We start from the raw sequence: 18,522 nt of genomic DNA, 5'->3' as shown, positions 1-18,522 counted from the left end.
ATTGACTATCAGGTGTTGAACGAGATCACTGTCTAGAATAGGTATCCAATCCCACAGATTGATGACCTTATAGAATAACTCAAGGGGGCCAAATATTTCAGCAAGATTGACTTGAAGTTTTTTTTATCACCAAGTACCGATCAAACCCGTCCATGTGTGGAAGACTTCCTTCAAATCCAAGGAGGAGCTTTTCGAATAGTTTCTCATGCCTTTCGGGTTGACGAATGTCCTTGCAACCTTCATGAGGTTGATGGACAACACGTTGTGACCCTTCACCAACTTATTCATGGTGGTCTATTTGGACGACATCCTGATCTTCAACCATAGTTGGGAAGAACACCTCCATCATATTCGACAGGTTCTCCAAACCCTGCAGCAACATAAGTTGTGTGGAAATTTGGAGGAATGAACTTTTGGTATGACCCAAGTTCAATACTTGGGGTACATCATTGATAAGAAGGGTGTTCATGTGGACCCATCCAAGATACAAGTCATTTGGGATTGGCCAACCCCAACCACTCTAATAGAGCTTCGCATCTTTCTAGGTCTTGCCAACTTCTATGGTAGGTTCGTGTTGAGGTTCTCTCATATAACTTAGCCTTTGAGTCAAGTCACCAATGGAGGAGGGAAATCAAAGTTATTTTGGTTTGAATCCCAATAGAAGGAGTTTGTCAAGTTGAAGCATTGCCTCTACTCTGCACCAGTGCTCACATTACCAGGCCTGCAAAAATCATTTGAGATCGAGATAGATGCCTCCAACTATGCTATTGGTGTAGTTCTTACTCTATAAGGGAATCCAGTGGCATATTACAGTGATACACTTTCAGACACAGTCTAAAAGTATCCCACCTATGACAAAGAGATGCATTCCATTGTACAGTTCTGTTGATAATGGAAGTGTTACATTCTGGGGAAAGAAACAACCATCCACATAGACCACCAACCCCTACAATTCATATAGACACAAGGGAAGTTGTAGAAAGATTTCATAAAAAATGGTCCACATCCCTACAATAGCTTGTTACACATCAATTTGTCACCATGACACTTGATCAATTTATGGATATTTTTACCATCCGTGAACATGTTGAAACCAACTCCTTTATAAGTCAAACAACTCAATATATGTTGAAGTACATGAGAAATTTGGGTCAAATAGCTCTCACACCTTGTTAAGTTCCACCTAGAATTTCCCGTGCATGCGCTGAAAATGACTCTGAGAACAACGCAAAGTTGCACTCTATCTGTAACTATAAACCCGTGCAGGTGAATTCTAGAAAGTAAAAATAAAAAGTACATTCTAGAAACATAGTTGGTTGAATATTTCCCAACTAAAAGCTTCCAGGTGATGACTATTCGAACGATAACCCTCATAAGATGCATCTCCATCCCTCTTCTCATGGTAAGCCAATCCTTCATCAAAGGATATTCATCCTCTTCTTAGGGATCTGAAACTTCACTCTCTTTGATCTATAAAAGGACTAGAGGGTTGAGGGATGCAGGAGGTCAAAATTCAGAGAATACAAACTTATGTTGTTAGTATGAGATTGGAGAGCTTGTCATATGAGGAGGATATTGAAGGCATTTGAAGGGAGCTCATGGCATCAAGACGAAGGTTGTAAAGCTCCTCTTATCTTCTAATTAATACAAATGAGCACTTTCTCCCATTGATTTTGTCTTTTGTGAATGATGAATAGTTTGTAATTGTTTATTATGTTCATTAAGGCAAGTTCAATCCCTAATTTCCTTGATCATTAGGCTAAGTTGTTTGAATTATTATATCGCATGTGCGTTTGATCCTTTTATGGTTTATGTTTGCGTGTCTTATCAAGCATTGAAGAGTTGCATCAAGTCACAACCAGGGATCTTCATTAGGCATTTCGTGAAACTGGTAAGAGGTTTTTGCATTATCTAGACTGCTTATAATTCGAACAAGTTCAACCTAGGGAAACAGACAGTTCATTTTTCATGATTGTTTCTAGTTTCCATTTAGGATCTAGGGAGATCGCTCGCTCTTGTATGCAAGAGGGATTGTCTAGTGTAATAAACTAGCGACCATACTGGGGAGCGTATATGTTCTCATCTTTTTCCTTAGCCTCGCTTTCTGATTTATCCAAACCTAAGTCTTCATAAATTAATGGCCTTTTAGATCTGATTGGTTGATTCTTGAATTTTTATTTTTTCTTTAGGTTTTCCTCCCTGTGTTTTTTTTTTTTGTATACAGAGCGTAGCTCTGCGCCATTTTTATCATAGAAATTGAGCGCATGCGCTTTGTTTTCTACTAGAAACCTGCGTAAGCCTTGAAAATTTTTGAAACTTTCATGCTAGCTTCAACCCAAACCTGAATTTGTCTTTCTGAAAGTGTCATTCTATTTTTTTGGACTATGTGTTGTCTTTTCTGAACTCAGTTTATTGTTTTGTTGATGATTTTTTGAAGATTAGGTATTCTTGAAAGAATATCTTGGGGGTTTTCCTGGTTGATTTGTTGATTAATCAAAACAAGCTTGAATGTATTTTTGTAAGTGATATTCTTACTTTGTTCTCTCAAATACACTGGTTAAGCCTTAAATATTGCTTATTTGTAGTCAAAATCACTTTGAATTTCAAATTAGGGTTTCCGAAGACCTTGTGCTTTTGTGAAAGAATCGTGGTTATTTTCGCTTGATAAAAGGAGTTGCTGCTTTCATCTTGGGAAAATTTTCACGATTGCACTAATATTGTCATGGAATCAAAGCATTCATAGGACAATATGTCTTTTCTCCAACCTTCTTGATTGATTTTTGTATGCTTGAAAGTTTTGAGTGATTAGAATAAAAGAGTGTTTTAGTTTATTTTGATAATTAGGGAAATCTGGAAATTAATTTGTTGACTGCTTTTTTCATTACAAAATAGTGAAATTGGTTGCTTTCAGAAAATTTATAAAAGTTGTGAGTTGCATTTTATTCGTCAAAAATCAAAGAAAACTCTTTCTTTTCTCTAAATATAATTTCATCGAATTTGAAAGTTGCTTTTGCATTTTTGAGTGCATTAAGATTTCGAGTCGTGTCACAACATCATAAGTACCTTCATCGCCCATCGAGTAAAAGAATAGCTTAATAATAAAGCGTTAATTAAAATTCACCTAGAATTTATATTTTTTAGGGCTCTTTTCACCTACAGTAGCTTAAGTGTAGGGATTTGGAATAAGGAAGGAAGTAAACTTTCCAAAGATACAAATGAACAATAGAATCTTGAGTTAGGGAGAGAAAATTCAATTATTTTTGTTTTGCTCTGGGAAGCTCTTCTTGGACATGAGTTAAACACGAAGTCGTGTCGAATCTGGTGAAGTGATCTGACCCACTTCATTGGCCTAGATACATTTATTTACACGTATTACAACGATACCGAAAGGTAACTGGGGTCACTTGAAAGTAAACCTCCAATTGATCATGTGGAGGAGCCTTCAAGGGGATTGAGCTTATTACTATGCCCTGGTGTGTACGTCCGATCTACAACTATCCCCCCAGGTAAAATTGTTTTATTTAGTGAACATAGTGACTATAATCCTAGGGACCTACCTAAGGTGACGATAGAGGGAAGGCCCTATTGTACCTAGAACAGATGTTGGCTAGACTCACTTGGACTCTCTGGAGGTTAATCATTGTTGGATATGGTTTATAGCAGAGTTACTTGTACCAAATCATTTCATTAAGCAGGTTGTCAGGGTAATTGATTCCAAACACTAATTTTCTATAAAAAAATTCACCGTGACCTCTTCGATGTTGGATTTCATCACCAAATAATAAATATTGATCTCTGTGAAGAGTAAGTTTGTATGGTTTGAACTCCTAGATTTTTTAGCATGCGTTACTTTCTGTGTTGTTTTTATTTACTTTTTAGAGACTTTAGGTGTAATTTAGATATTGTGTGATTAATAAATTGAAAATTTTTCATTGTGGTGAAACTACCAAGACAATCACGTAGGATACTCGAGGATCCCCCTGAGTATACATCCACTCAGTTAGAAAAGATTAAAGAAGAAAAATCTAAATCATCTAAAACTGGAACTGCAGCAGAAACTGAAGCTTCTACTATTATTGATTTTGATGTAAGAGGAACTGAAGTTAATCAACCTATAACATCTACTATTTTATGCCTTGACATAACATAAACTGAATTTGATCAAACTCAAAATTTAACATCACACTCACCAACGCCTGATTTACAAATTACTGAACTTGTTCAAACTGAATCAGATATTGGAGAATCTTCCGATAGAAAACCCATTTCCGAACCAAATATTGACGAACCTGAGTCTGATATTTATGAGCCTGAAATTCATACAACTGCTACAACACATATTCTGGAACCTCCACTTTCACCTTGTGTGAAAATTATCATTACTGACAGTCTCCATCCTGGTATTATTGCCATTGAAGAACTTGTTTCGGATGAAGAGGAAGAACCTATAGTTTCTACCAGTGAACTTGCAGATATCTCAGAACTTTTGTTTCGATCTCTTCACCCTACCTATTGGTATTTTACACACTTGAACTTTTTAGGGCAAGGGATTCCGCGTTACACGACTCCTTATTCTATCGTACCCAGTTTTTACTGATCTAGAATGATTCCTATAAGTGTTGTTTTAGATACATCTATGTTTTCCACTTCTTGGAGTCCACATTGTATGGTGCTTTTTTACCACCTGGCTATCACTCTCTCGCATGAGCTTATTTCGGAGCTTCTTCCTTGAACTCATCTTCAAACATGTCAACTGGTGTAATTAACCCTACCAATGAAGTTTTGGCATTTGAACAAGTCATAATATGATTTCTGGTAATGTTGGTAATCCACAAGCTAACCCAATAGGTGGTTATTATCCACCTGGGGGGCAACCATCATATCCTCCACCTAGAGGAAAACCTTTTGGTAGAACTTACCCTGCAGCTGGGGGGAAACCCCCCGCTAGAAACTACTTTAATTATGTTAAAATTCCTCAAACCAGTTTTGGTCAGCTTGTTATGCCTCAACCCGCCATTGGAATGCCTTACCCTAGATTGAATACAATCTGGAACCCTTCTCAATAGTCAATTCTTGTTGCTTCTCAAGTGCCTTTGTATCAACTTGGCCAACCTCTTGGACAACCTATACAACAACTTCCTTTTCAAGGTATGTCTTCTCAAGTCCAACCAACCGTCCAGGCTAACCCATCGACACCTGTGCAAAAATCACTTCAGAAACCCGCCTCGAGCACTCATCAAACCTTGGGGCAGTCTGCCATGTCAACGACTGTTTAGAACCCAGGTTCAAGTTCACCTAAAAATCCCATTCCAGGAGTATCGAAAATAACTATCTCTCTTACATCACAAGTTACTATGCAACCACTTGTTCAGTCTTTACCTCAGGCATATGGTGTTCAATCGATTCCTACAATTTCGTCAGCACCTCAAAATACTTGTTGTTCAGCCTAGCGTCCCACATATGCAAGTACCTTTTCAAGGGCTACCTTTCCAAGCTTAACCCCAGAGTCAATTTGTTCAAGGTACACCTTTTCAAACTCAATTTCTCCAAGGTCAACCCTTGCAAAGTCAACCCTTTCAAGGACAATTTATTCAAGGTCAAATGGGTCAGAACCTTCCCTTCCAGAATTAGCCGTACCTAGGTCATACGTTTCAACAACCTATTCAACTACAATATGGTATGGCTCATCCTGGATACCCAGAGGGTATGCAAATTCCAATTTCTTAGGCTATCCTAGGATATCCTTGATATCCTCCTTCTGGCACAAGACTCACCCCTCAGGGTTATCGATATCCATCGTAGGACCCTAATTGTGAGTTGCCTTTTATTGCAACTTTGGATTTTCCTTACCTCTCTCGGTTAACTAATGATCCACTTTTTTATTTACCCTATTGGAAAGCTATTCCTACTAAGTTGCCCAGTGATATTCCTAAGTTCGAAGGTAAGTCAGGTGAAGATTCATCCAACCATGTCATGATCTACCATATTTGGTGTGCAACCAACTCATTAAATGATGATTCTATTAGATTACGACTTTTTCAACAAACCTTAATTGGTTCGGAAACCAAATGGTATGTAGAATTGTTGTGCGCTTCCTTCAACACGTTTAATGCCCTTGCTATAACCTTTTTGACCCATTTTCAGTTACCCGTTTGGTATGAAAATGGCACTGAACTTTTGACTTCTTTAAAGTAGTCAACATTGACCCATATCTCAGATCACATTCACGAATGGAGACGAAGATGTCGCCTAGTTAAAGTTTACATTCCAGACCAGATTTTGGCCAAATGGTTCATAAAGTCGCTTTTACCAGTAATAACTGAAGATGTGGCTAAAGGGGGTGTTGTAACTAAAAAGCAAGTAATTTCCCACGCTCAATATCTCAATCTTGTTTATACTCAGTCTGGTACTTTGTGTGAAAAGATCCCAGATTTACCCTAATCTACTCCAAGTAATCCACCTCTTCTAGGATTATATGTCGCAGATGGCATGATAGGTTTTGTGAGTGAGAAATATAAGAACAAAAAGAAAAATTCTAAGAATTTCAGGTTTCGGCTCTATCTGATTCACTTGATGAAGATCCTTCTCCCGGAATTATTTCCGAAATCAACATTGTAGATTCATATACTAGCAAGGGTAAGTCATCTACAAATAAGAAAAAGGGAAAAGGCAAAACTAAACAAGACAACCTCTCTAAGGAGAAATCAACTAAGAACAAACCATCTGATGAAAAGAGGAAACCTCAATATCCTTCCTTAATTTCTGAGGAAGATCATTACACTAAGGAGTGCCCTCATTAGGCCGAAGTTTCCAAATTTGTCAAAAGTTTGTCCACACCTGCTTTTTTGAATGATCCTTTTCCTCCTCAAGATAGTAAAATGGTCTCTCATGACCAATCCTCCTCATCCCCATCGGCAGATATCATGATGATGTCTTCGAGAGTTATGGTAGCAATGAGATCCAAAGATTATGTGTCAAAGAGTCCTGTTGAAAATGGAGATGACTCCAGCTCACTTGAACAAACTTCCATACCTACTCCTCCTTCTTCTGAACCATTACATATTGAAAAACCAAATCCTGATATGATAATTCATTTGCATCCTGAGGGTATGCTTCGTAAGTCAACCTTTAATCCTCATGAGAGGGCTGCCCACACTTATAACATCGTTAAATTTCTGGCTATGTCACCTTTGGCCATGTATGCCCTTGAAGTGTTGCAAACTTTTCCAGCACAAAGGAAATTATTATTATCAGCCATAGGAGCTTTAGATCCTCAAGACTCCCATTTGATTATTTTCAATCTCGAGAATCATGTCCCGTGTCTCCCACATCAACTGGCTTTTTAGATACCAGTTCACGTCAAAACTCGATGAGTTTTTTAAACAGTGATTGACGAAGGAGCATCAACATGTATTATGTCCATTGCCTATTGGAAGGCCTTAGGTTCTCCAACAATCAATCAATCTCCCACAATTTTAAAAGCCTTTAATGGAAGAGGTTTTCGTCCATATGGACTTTTAAATGATTTTCTAATCGAGTTAGAGGGAAAAGTAGTTGCAATAGACGTTGAGGTTGTTGATGCTCAACTTGACTATAATTTTTTTTTTGGTCAGAGTTGGACTTATGCCATGACGGAAGTAGTCTCGTCATATTTTAGGATGATTATGTTTCTTCACAAAGGAAAAATTGTGAAAGTAGATCAATTTTCCTATTATACCTCTGACCCTAATTCTACTGGAAATATCCCATTTGTTGAAAAATCCACCACTCCATATGAAGAGGTTGGTGTTGGCATGCTCAAAGACTCATCTTTGATGGGAAATTTCGCATTCCTCCACTCGTTCTTCTTCATAATGAAGCATAGATCAACATGATTACATCAAGTACTTTCGAAATGGGAGATCCATGGAAAGTACCATCAGAATCAGAAATGATCTTATATGGCGATGAAATTCCTCGTAGTCCTTTTGAGTTAGCTTATGAGTCCATTCAGTATTTTTCCAACCCATCAACTTTTAATGATGATCAAATGAATATGATCATTGATCAATATTCTCATTTGTCACGATTGGAACCAATCTCTATGCCTGATCCTTTTAACAAAAAAAATTTAACTGATGAAGGGATTATGGAAGTTATGATCTTGGATGAAATTTCGTGGAATGATACTCATCATCGTTCAACTTTCTTACCATCCTTTGATAAAATTGAGAATAAATTCTCATCATTATTTTCATCTGAGACCCTTAACGATCCTCAAAATCCAATATCTACCCTTTCTTCCAGTTCTGAATAGAATTTAGGGAACATATTAACAATGATGCCTATCGATATCTCAGTGAAACCTAGAATAATTGAAAATATTCATATAGGAGCCTCTTGTTCATTAGAAGAGATTTCAACTTACAAAGCGCTATTTCAGGAATTTTGTGACATTTTTGCCTGGTCTTATGAAGAGATACCAAGAATCGAACCTAGCATTATTGTACATGAAATAAAAACTTATCTGGATGCTAAGCTAGTTAAACAACGATTGCATCCAATATGTCCGCAAAAAGTTGATGCTATCAAAACTAAGGTTGAGAAATTGTTGAAAGCAGGATTCATTTACCCTGTTCCTTTAACCGATTGGGTATCAAATATTGTGATCGTTAACAAAAAACAAGGAACTATTTGAGTGTGTGTTGATTACCGAGATATCAATAAAGCTTGTCCCAAGGACAATTATCCAACTTTGTATATCGATCAAATTGTCGACGATTGTGCTAGAAATGAATTTTTTCCTTTATGAATGGATTTTTTGGCTACAATTAAACAAACATACTCCCAGTCAATCAATATAAACACATTTATATGCCCACAGGGAACTTTTGCTTATCACAAACTCCCATTTGGACTAAAAAATGTTGGCGCAACTTTTCAATGAGCAATGTATTACTCATTCCACGATATCATGCATATTGTTTAGCCTTATTTAGATGACCTCCCGACTCATTCCATGAAACGACAGGATCACCCATTGCACTTAAAAGTGTTTTTCATTAGGTGTAGGCATTACAATATTCACTTGAATCCACACAAATGTGTCTTTTGTGCACAATCCAGTCGGATTCTAGGTTTCATCATTTCGAAGGATGGAATTCGTGTCGATCCCCTCGAGGTAGAGGCAATTTTGAATTTGTTTCTTCCTTCTAGCCTTACTCAACTCCAAAGTTTGCAAGAGAAAGCAAACTTTTTGCGTAGATTCATCCACAATTATGCTGAACTAACACAGGGTTTTACTCAACTGTTGAAAAAGGGTATTCCATTTTTTTGGGATGAGCTTGTTGATAAATCTCTTTATGCATTAAAGCATGCACTGACTAATGTTCCTTTATTGCATCCACTCAATTATCATCGAGACTACTTTCTGTACTTAGCTGCATCTGATGCCACCATTGGGATGATGTTAGTCCAAGAGGATGATTCTAACAACGAACATGTGATTTACTATTTGAGTAGGAATCTCATTAAAATTGATATTAAATACGCACATATGGAAAAACTAGCCTTGGAAGCTCTACAATTTGTTCAATGATTCTGTCACTATATACTTCTTTGAAATACCATTGTTATTTCAGATTGCAACCCCATGATGTACATTCTCACGAAACAACTGCTAGGGGGAAAATATTCGAAGTGGATAGACATTCTACAAGAGTTTGATTTGGAATTTGAAAAATCCAAATCAAAGAAATCCTTGGTTTTCGCCAAACTATTGTGTGACTTACCCCATAATGATATAGAAACTATAGTAGAAGAATCTTTTGCTGACGAATCTCTCTTTTTGAATTTTTGACCGGAGAATCCACAGTAGTAGAATTTTTACACCAACGTTTCAAATCCCAAATGGGATCCATCATCAGGGTAAAGAGAAAGATGATGAGAAAGATGAAAAAGAAGAGCCAGATGGAGGATAGATCTGAAGCTCTTCTTTTTATCCTTACTCTAAAACTTTCAAGTGCAAGGATTTCACTCCAAGTATCCCCTCCGTACAGGGATAAGATATTGGATTTCAGAGATCTGTGGTTTGTGCTTCTTGAATTTTTGACCGGAGAATCCACAGTAGTAGAATTTTTACACCAACGTTTCAAATCCCAAATGGGATCCATCATCAAGGTAAAGAGAAAGATGATGAGAAAGATGAAAAAGAAGAGCCAGATGGAGGATAGATCTGAAGCTCTTCTTTTTATCCTTACTCTAAAACTTTCAAGTGCAAGGATTTCACTCCAAGTATCCCCTCCGTACAGGGATAAGATATTGGATTTCAGAGATCTGTGGTTTGTGCTTCTTGAATTTTTGACCGGAGAATCCACAGTAGTAGAATTTTTACACCAACGTTTCAAATCCCAAATGGGATCCATCATCAGGGTAAAGAGAAAGATGATGAGAAAGATGAAAAAGAAGAGCCAGATGGAGGATAGATCTGAAGCTCTTCTTTTTATCCTTACTCTAAAACTTTCAAGTGCAAGGATTTCACTCCAAGTATCCCCTCCGTACAGGGATAAGATATTGGATTTCAGAGATCTGTGGTTTGTGCTTCTTGAATTTTTGACCGGAGAATCCACAGTAGTAGAATTTTTACACCAACGTTTCAAATCCCAAATGGGATCCATCATCAGGGTAAAGAGAAAGATGATGAGAAAGATGAAAAAGAAGAGCCAGATGGAGGATAGATCTGAAGCTCTTCTTTTTATCCTTACTCTAAAACTTTCAAGTGCAAGGATTTCACTCCAAGTATCCCCTCCGTACAGGGATAAGATATTGGATTTCAGAGATCTGTGGTTTGTGCTTCTTGAATTTTTGACCGGAGAATCCACAGTAGTAGAATTTTTACACCAACGTTTCAAATCCCAAATGGGATCCATCATCAGGGTAAAGAGAAAGATGATGAGAAAGATGAAAAAGAAGAACCAGATGGAGGATAGATCTGAAGCTCTTCCTTTTATCCTTACTCTAAAACTTTCAAGTGCAAGGATTTCACTCCAAGTATCCCCTCCGTACAGGGATAAGATATTGGATTTCAGAGATCTGTGGTTTGTGCTTCTTGAATTTTTGACCGGAGAATCCACAGTAGTAGAATTTTTACACCAACGTTTCAAATCCCAAATGGGATCCATCATCAGGGTAAAGAGAAAGATGATGAGAAAGATGAAAAAGAAGAGCCAGATGGAGGATAGATCTGAAGCTCTTCTTTTTATCCTTACTCTAAAACTTTCAAGTGCAAGGATTTCACTCCAAGTATCCCTTCCGTACAGGGATAAGATATTGGATTTCAGAGATCTGTGGTTTGTGCTTCTTGAATTTTTGACCGGAGAATCCACAGTAGTAGAATTTTTACACCAACGTTTCAAATCCCAAATGGGATCCATCATCAGGGTAAAGAGAAAGATGATGATGGATCCCATTTGGGATTTGAAACGTTGGTGTAAAAATTCTACTACTATGGATTCTCCGGTCAAAAATTCAAGAAGCACAAACCACAGATCTCTGAAATCCAATATCTTATCCCTGTACGGAGGGGATACTTGGAGTGAAATCCTTGCACTTGAAAGTTTTAGAGTAAGGATAAAAAGAAGAGCTTCAGATCTATCCTCCATCTGGCTCTTTTTTTTCATCTTTCTCATCATCTTTCTCTTTACCCTGATGATGGATCCCATTTGGGATTTGAAACGTTGGTGTAAAAATTCTACTACTGTGGATTCTCCGGTCAAAAATTCAAGAAGCACAAACCACAGATCTCTGAAATCCAATATCTTATCCCTGTACGGAGGGGATACTTGGAGTGAAATCCTTGCACTTGAAAGTTTTAGAGTAAGGATAAAAGGAAGAGCTTCAGATCTATCCTCCATCTGGCTCTTCTTTTTCATCTTTCTCATCATCTTTCTCTTTACCCTGATGATGGATCCCATTTGGGATTTGAAACGTTGGTGTAAAAATTCTACTACTGTGGATTCTCCGGTCAAAAATTCAAGAAGCACAAACCACAGATCTCTGAAATCCAATATCTTATCCCTGTACGGAGGGGATACTTGGAGTGAAATCCTTGCACTTGAAAGTTTTAGAGTAAGGATAAAAAGAAGAGCTTCAGATCTATCCTCCATCTGGCTCTTCTTTTTCATCTTTCTCATCATCTTTCTCTTTACCCTGATGATGGATCCCATTTGGGATTTGAAACGTTGGTGTAAAAATTCTACTACTTTGGATTCTCCGGTCAAAAATTCAAGAAGCACAAACCACAGATCTCTGAAATCCAATATCTTATCCCTGTACGGAGGGGATACTTGGAGTGAAATCCTTGCACTTGAAAGTTTTAGAGTAAGGATAAAAAGAAGAGCTTCAGATCTATCCTCCATCTGGCTCTTCTTTTTCATCTTTCTCATCATCTTTCTCTTTACCCTGATGATGGATCCCATTTGGGATTTGAAACGTTGGTGTAAAAATTCTACTACTGTGGATTCTCCGGTCAAAAATTCAAGAAGCACAAACCACAGATCTCTGAAATCCAATATCTTATCCCTGTACGGAGGGGATACTTGGAGTGAAATCCTTGCACTTGAAAGTTTTAGAGTAAGGATAAAAAGAAGAGCTTCAGATCTATCCTCCATCTGGCTCTTCTTTTTCATCTTTCTCATCATCTTTCTCTTTACCCTGATGATGGATCCCATTTGGGATTTGAAACGTTGGTGTAAAAATTCTACTACTGTGGATTCTCCGGTCAAAAATTTCAAGAAGCACAAACCACAGATCTCTGGAATCTCTCTTTCTCATTAGTACATTAGTTCTATGGTATGGAGACATCATTATATATCTCCAAATGCAAAATTTTAGGCCTGAGTTATCCAAAATTGATCGTCGACAAATTCAATACCAATCCCAACAATACAACATTATTGGCGACACTCTTTATCGTCGTGGTGCTGATTCTATATTCTGGCGTTGTTTAACTTTTCAAGAAGTTGAAAAAATTTTGAATGACTGTCACGCTGGAGCATGCAACAGTCACATGTCTGGGTATGCTACTTCCCAAAAGATATTATGTGCTGGCTATTTTTTGCCGTCAATGTATAAAGACTTCATCACTACAGTCAAAAAATGCCATAATTGTCAAATTTATGATTGCGATATGCGAGCACCTCCCGCTCCTCTTCACTCAATCGTAGTTGTCGATCCTTTTTCCAAATGGGGCATCAAATTCCTCACTTGTAACCCTCACTCAACCAGGGGGCATGGATATATCATCCTTGCAGTCGATTACTTTACAAAATGGGCTGAGGCCATGCCTACATATCAAGACGATGACGAAATTGCAACTATTTTCATTTTCAATCATGTGATTTCTCGATTCAGCATTTCAAAGCTATTGTTACATATCACAGTAGTCATTTTTGTAACTTTATGATGATCGAACTATACACGCAACTCAGCCTCTGCCATGATAGATCTACTCCATATTATCCACAAGCTAATGGTCAGGTCAAAGATGTAATAAATTTTTAACCAATATGATTAAACGGATATTTGTTATGCAAAGGAAACTAACAATCTATGATCTTTTCAGCACTATGGGCCTATTGTACTACTGTAAAAACATCGTTCGGTTTTACCCCTTTCCAACTTGTTTATGGTTTGGAAGCTGTATTACCTATTGAATGTGAAATTCCATCTCTTAAACTAGCTATCAAATTATTACCTGCTACCTTTGTAGACGAAGAATGCTTTGTACATTTAGCCCATCTAGATGAAAATCGTTGTAATGTTGTATTGGCTAGTGAAGCTCACCAGAAACGTGTCAAAGCCCAATACGATCAAAATGTTAATCCTCGTACATATTCAGAAGGTGGCCTAGTCTTGGTATATGATCAAGCTCATGACAAGCTAGGTGCAGGGAAATTCGAACCCATGTGGCATGGCCCTTACATGATAAAACATGTATTAGATAAAGCTACCTATGAGTTGGTTGATTACAATGGTGTTCCTTTGGGAAAGCCCATAAATGGCCTTTACCTAAAGAAATATTTTTGGATAAAATTTTGGTGAATATTTGTACATTATTTACCATTTTTAGGTACATGTGATAAATTAGTGTTTTTTACTACTTGTCCTGCTTATCTCGTTTTTACACTTGATTTACAGATGTCGACATTTTCTTCGACTTACATTGGATTTGTTGATGGCACTAGTCGTAGTACTCAAAATTTATCTTCTGCAGCCTGGGTTATATATTGACGAAATATGTCTCGGTCAAACAACGAACAATATAGCGGAATATAATGCAGTGATTGAGCTTTAGTTGATGCCATTACATTTGGTATCCAACGTTTGATTGTTAGGTTAGATTCGCAGCTCGTATTATTACATTTAAATGGTGTATATTCAGTAAGAGTCCGACCATGTTAAGGATGTTTTTACAAATCCATCTCTTGGAAAGGAAATTTGATTATATCAAATATCAACACATTCCAAGATATTTAAACATTTGCAACATTTGTAAATTAAAAACAATATTCATTCATACATTGATTGAGATAAACATAGATAAAAGTAGTAGATTTTTCATTAAAAATAGAGTTTAGATATGTCTACAAAATATGTCATCCGAGGACATGAAGGCTCCGTGGCCGTTTATTTTCCAAATACGCTGACACCAAAAAGTCAAAAATGGTCCTATAAACTAGAACATCTAGGCATGGTGATGCTCATGATAACACACGATAGCACGATCAACTCGACGTAGCAAACGTCTGAGAGGCCCTGGAACCCCAGCTACGTGCCTCTGATGGGCATGTGGAATGTCATCAACTCCAGCCTTTGGGATGTTGGGAGTCAACCTCTCAAGTTTGTGCTCCAACTTTGTCAGGATGTCATCTGCCTCTAGGTTCGCTGCCACAACTACTATAGTGATCCAGGTGGATATTGGTGGCCACCTGCCAAGTCCACCTGGACCCCCACCATTGTCCTTCTCAACATTTTCAGTTTCCTTAATTGTAGCACAACTTACTATTTTTAGCAGTTTTTCGGGTCCTGAACTTCCAGAGCCGTTTTGAGGCCCTAAACGACGTTTTTTGGGGAATCTGGGGGCAACATGGGTCCATGGAATGGACCGATATTGCCCGTTCCAACAATGATAGTGCTCGGATAGATCTTTCTAATGAGCTATTGTACGCATCAAACGGAGATCATATGCCAAAGTTACGACCCCGGGAAGTTGATGTACCAATTTACCCCAAACGGGGCCCACAGTTTTGGCGTTTCATCTCCTAGGGTTAGGTTTTGGAATGTTAAGGGTTCTCCATTGTTTCTCAACAATAAATAGGCCTTCGAGCCTCATTGTAACACAGTTCAGAGGCATGTAGCCATCACATCTCTTCTCAGAGATAAGCTACCATCGCCCTAGCTGGTCTTTTTCCATTTCTGGTTGTAAGCATATTTCAGTATTTTCCATTAATGAAATGAAGTATTATTTCCGCTGCATCTTTGTGTATATGGTTATCTCTGTAATTTGGGCATCAAAATTTATTTTAAAGATAGCCCATGGTGCCTACGCGGCAGCCCTTTTATGGACAGGGTGCAGCTGCACCGAAATTTATAGCAAAATTCTGTGCAGGCTAAGAATTTCCGTATGGAAAATTTTATCGGCCTGCGTGAGCCCGATTGAATGAAACCTGTGCATGGACGAGGGCACATTTTGGACAAATCTTTGTCCAAAAAAACCAAATGAAAGCTTAAAATGAAAAAATAAATGGATATAAAGCTAAGTTATGGAGATATCTTCTACCTAGAGGAAACAATGCGTGATTTCATCCACCAGTTGGCTCGGAATCAGTCCTAGAAGTTTCACGGTGAAAACCCCTCTCTCTCCTCTCAAGTGGTGAAAATGCAAATGGTAAAAATAAATTAATTTTCCCCACTTTTATAAGTTCTTTAGCTTAAAAAATATATTTTTTATATTTTGAATCGTTTTGAGAGGGAAAACACCTTTTGGAGCAGTTATGACGGTTTATTGAGTTTAAATGTGTAGGATCATTTACAGAGTCAAGATAAATCATTTTTGACATTTTAGCACACTTTTATCACTTTTTATGCTCTTTACAATTTATGAAAAGCGAAAATCATGGAGTCTTCTTTTAAGCACTTTTCAGAGCTTTTCAAAAACGAAAATATTGTCGAGTACTTGCCTGTTCAAACTCATAAAAGTAAATGAACAACCGTCCACTCAGTATAAGTTTACCCCTTTTATGGACTGAGCTAGGACTATTTATGAAAAAGGTATACGTTGATCAAACATGGTCAATAGAGTTCTCTCTTGTATTATTTTATCCTTTTTCGGACCCGAGAGACTAAACTGACAAAAAAGAACCTGATGGAGTCTACCTATGTTTTTCTTCTGACTCTCTAAAAATGAAAAATGTCGAGCTTTACTTTCTTCGAGCTCATTAAAATTTTATGGTTAAAGAGATGAATGAGTTTTCTTTTTGTGTCTTTTTCAAAGTCTTAAAATAAAATGACATCGAGTTACCCCTTTACTGGACTCGTAAAAAATTAAATAGTATAGGACTCATTAAGCACGATGAGACCGAACCATTCCTTCTTAAGGTTCGTTAAAAAATACTTCAATGGACTCATTCGAAGGATGAGCTTACAGTCCAAGCATATTTTATCCTCCTCAAGATTGTAAAAAATAAAGAGGTACTTGCCAGTAATGGCGGGGGAAAATTGGGGAAAGTATTCATTCTACATCATCGGTTTTGGATGAGCTTACAGTCCAAGCATATTTTATCCTCCTCAAGATTGTAAAAAATAAAGAGGTACTTGCCAGTAATGGCGGGGGGAAATTGGGGAAAGTGTTCATTCTACATCATTGGTTAAAAGGTAGCATGTCGCTCTTAAACACAACACTCTGTCACATTCATGTCCGGGTTTGGAAATCCATTTTCCTTACATTTAATCAAACCTCATTGAAAGTCTTCATGGTTTTGGGTATTATCATTAATTCAAATGCTACCAAATCATTATAGTGTCGTTATGTGTTCAAGAGAAGTTCAACCTTGGTTCAAATTCTTTTGCAAAATCTTTACCTTCATTCGCATTAGCCATCCTTGAGTCAGTCCTTGCAATTATTTTTAAAACTCGATATCATGTTTCATGTCGTACGCTTTCCTACGACGAATTGCTTCCTATCGACTTCAGCTCATTATCTAGGAAGTTGATTTAGAAACTTTCAGTACCTTGAAGCCTACATGCCTTAATGGCAAGTTTTTCACTGTCAATGACAGGTTCTCATCATTGGCCTTCGATCAAACGATTCTACGAGTGTTCAACTTCATATCACATATTCGCACTTCATAGATTATACTGGGATTACCTTGAAAACCATTGTCATTATTGGTGGTTTCTCTCGCGCTTGTTAATGGTTCACATCATTGACCGGTAATCAAGTGGTTTCTACCATGTTCAACTTCGAGACATTCACTCGCATGGTTAAAATCGTACTGTGGATCGATAGATGGAGATCAAGACCTTGGATCTAGTTTCAACAATCTAGGTTGCGAGGAAATTTTATATTCGTGATTAGGTAGACAAATGGTTGTGTCCATGTTGTGTCTACCATCTATATGAGCTTAGTTTTTCCATGCTTTTTCATTGAGTTTGCTTTACTTTGAGTATGGGAATGCCTACCTCAAAAATGGTTTTTGATATAAATTTTGCATTATGTTCCCTTGAATGTTCCTTGTAGGTTTCCGACCATTGCCTCTGATCCGATCCTTTGAATGATAAAGTACTTCAATATTTTAAACTTATTTTTCAGACTTCACACTTTAGGGGGAAATATTTTACATGTCAATTTGTCATCATGACACTTGATCAGTTTATGGATATTTTTACCATCTATGAACATGTTGAAACCAACTCCCTTAGAAGTCAAACAACTCAATATATGTTGAAGTACATGAGAAATTTGGGTCAAATAGCTCTCACACCTTGTTAAGTTCCACTTGCTCCAATTTCTCTAGCGTTTCCCGTGAATGTGTTGAAATTGACTCTGAGAAAAACGCAGAGCTGCACCTTGTCTGTAACTATAAACCCATGCAGGTGAATTCTAGAATGTAAAAATAAAAAGTACATTCTAGAAACATATTTGGTTGAATATTTCCCAACTAAAATCTTCCAGGTGATGATTATTCAAACTATAACCCTCATAAGATGAAACTCCATCCCTTTTCTCATGGTAACCTACTTCTTCATTAAAGGAGGTTCATCCTCTTCTTAGGGATCTGAAACTTCCCCCTCTTTGATCTATGAAAGGACTAGAGGGTTGAGGGATGAAGGATGTCAGAATTCATAGAATACAAACTGAGGCTGTTAGTTTGAGATTGGAGAGCTTGTCATCTGAGGAGTATATTGAAGGAATTTGGGAGGGACCTCACGAAATCAAGGCAAAGGTTGTAAGGCTCCTCTTATCTTCTGATTAATACAAATGAG

At 37.5% G+C, this 18,522-nt stretch overlaps 1 protein-coding gene across 1 annotated transcript in view; it reads left to right on the top strand.

Annotated features, from left to right (window-relative positions):
• Window positions 1-4,597, top strand: part of LOC149204344 (uncharacterized) — a 38,116-nt gene extending 33,519 nt beyond the window's left edge. The window contains exon 2 of the mRNA XM_089397099.1: window positions 4,236-4,597. Coding sequence (XP_089253225.1) covers window positions 4,236-4,597 — 362 coding nt within the window. The remainder of the gene's footprint in view (window positions 1-4,235) is intronic.
• Window positions 4,598-18,522: the final 13,925 nt, after the last annotated feature.

This window comes from Pinus tabuliformis, chromosome 1_2, assembly GCF_031772625.1.
Source record: "Pinus tabuliformis cultivar Carrire ecotype Pingquan chromosome 1_2, CPIR1, whole genome shotgun sequence".
In the NCBI taxonomy this organism is placed as follows: domain Eukaryota; kingdom Viridiplantae; phylum Streptophyta; class Pinopsida; order Pinales; family Pinaceae; genus Pinus; species Pinus tabuliformis.
The sequence above is the reverse complement of the archived record's forward strand: the minus strand, read 5'-3'. Positions and strand labels throughout refer to the sequence as shown.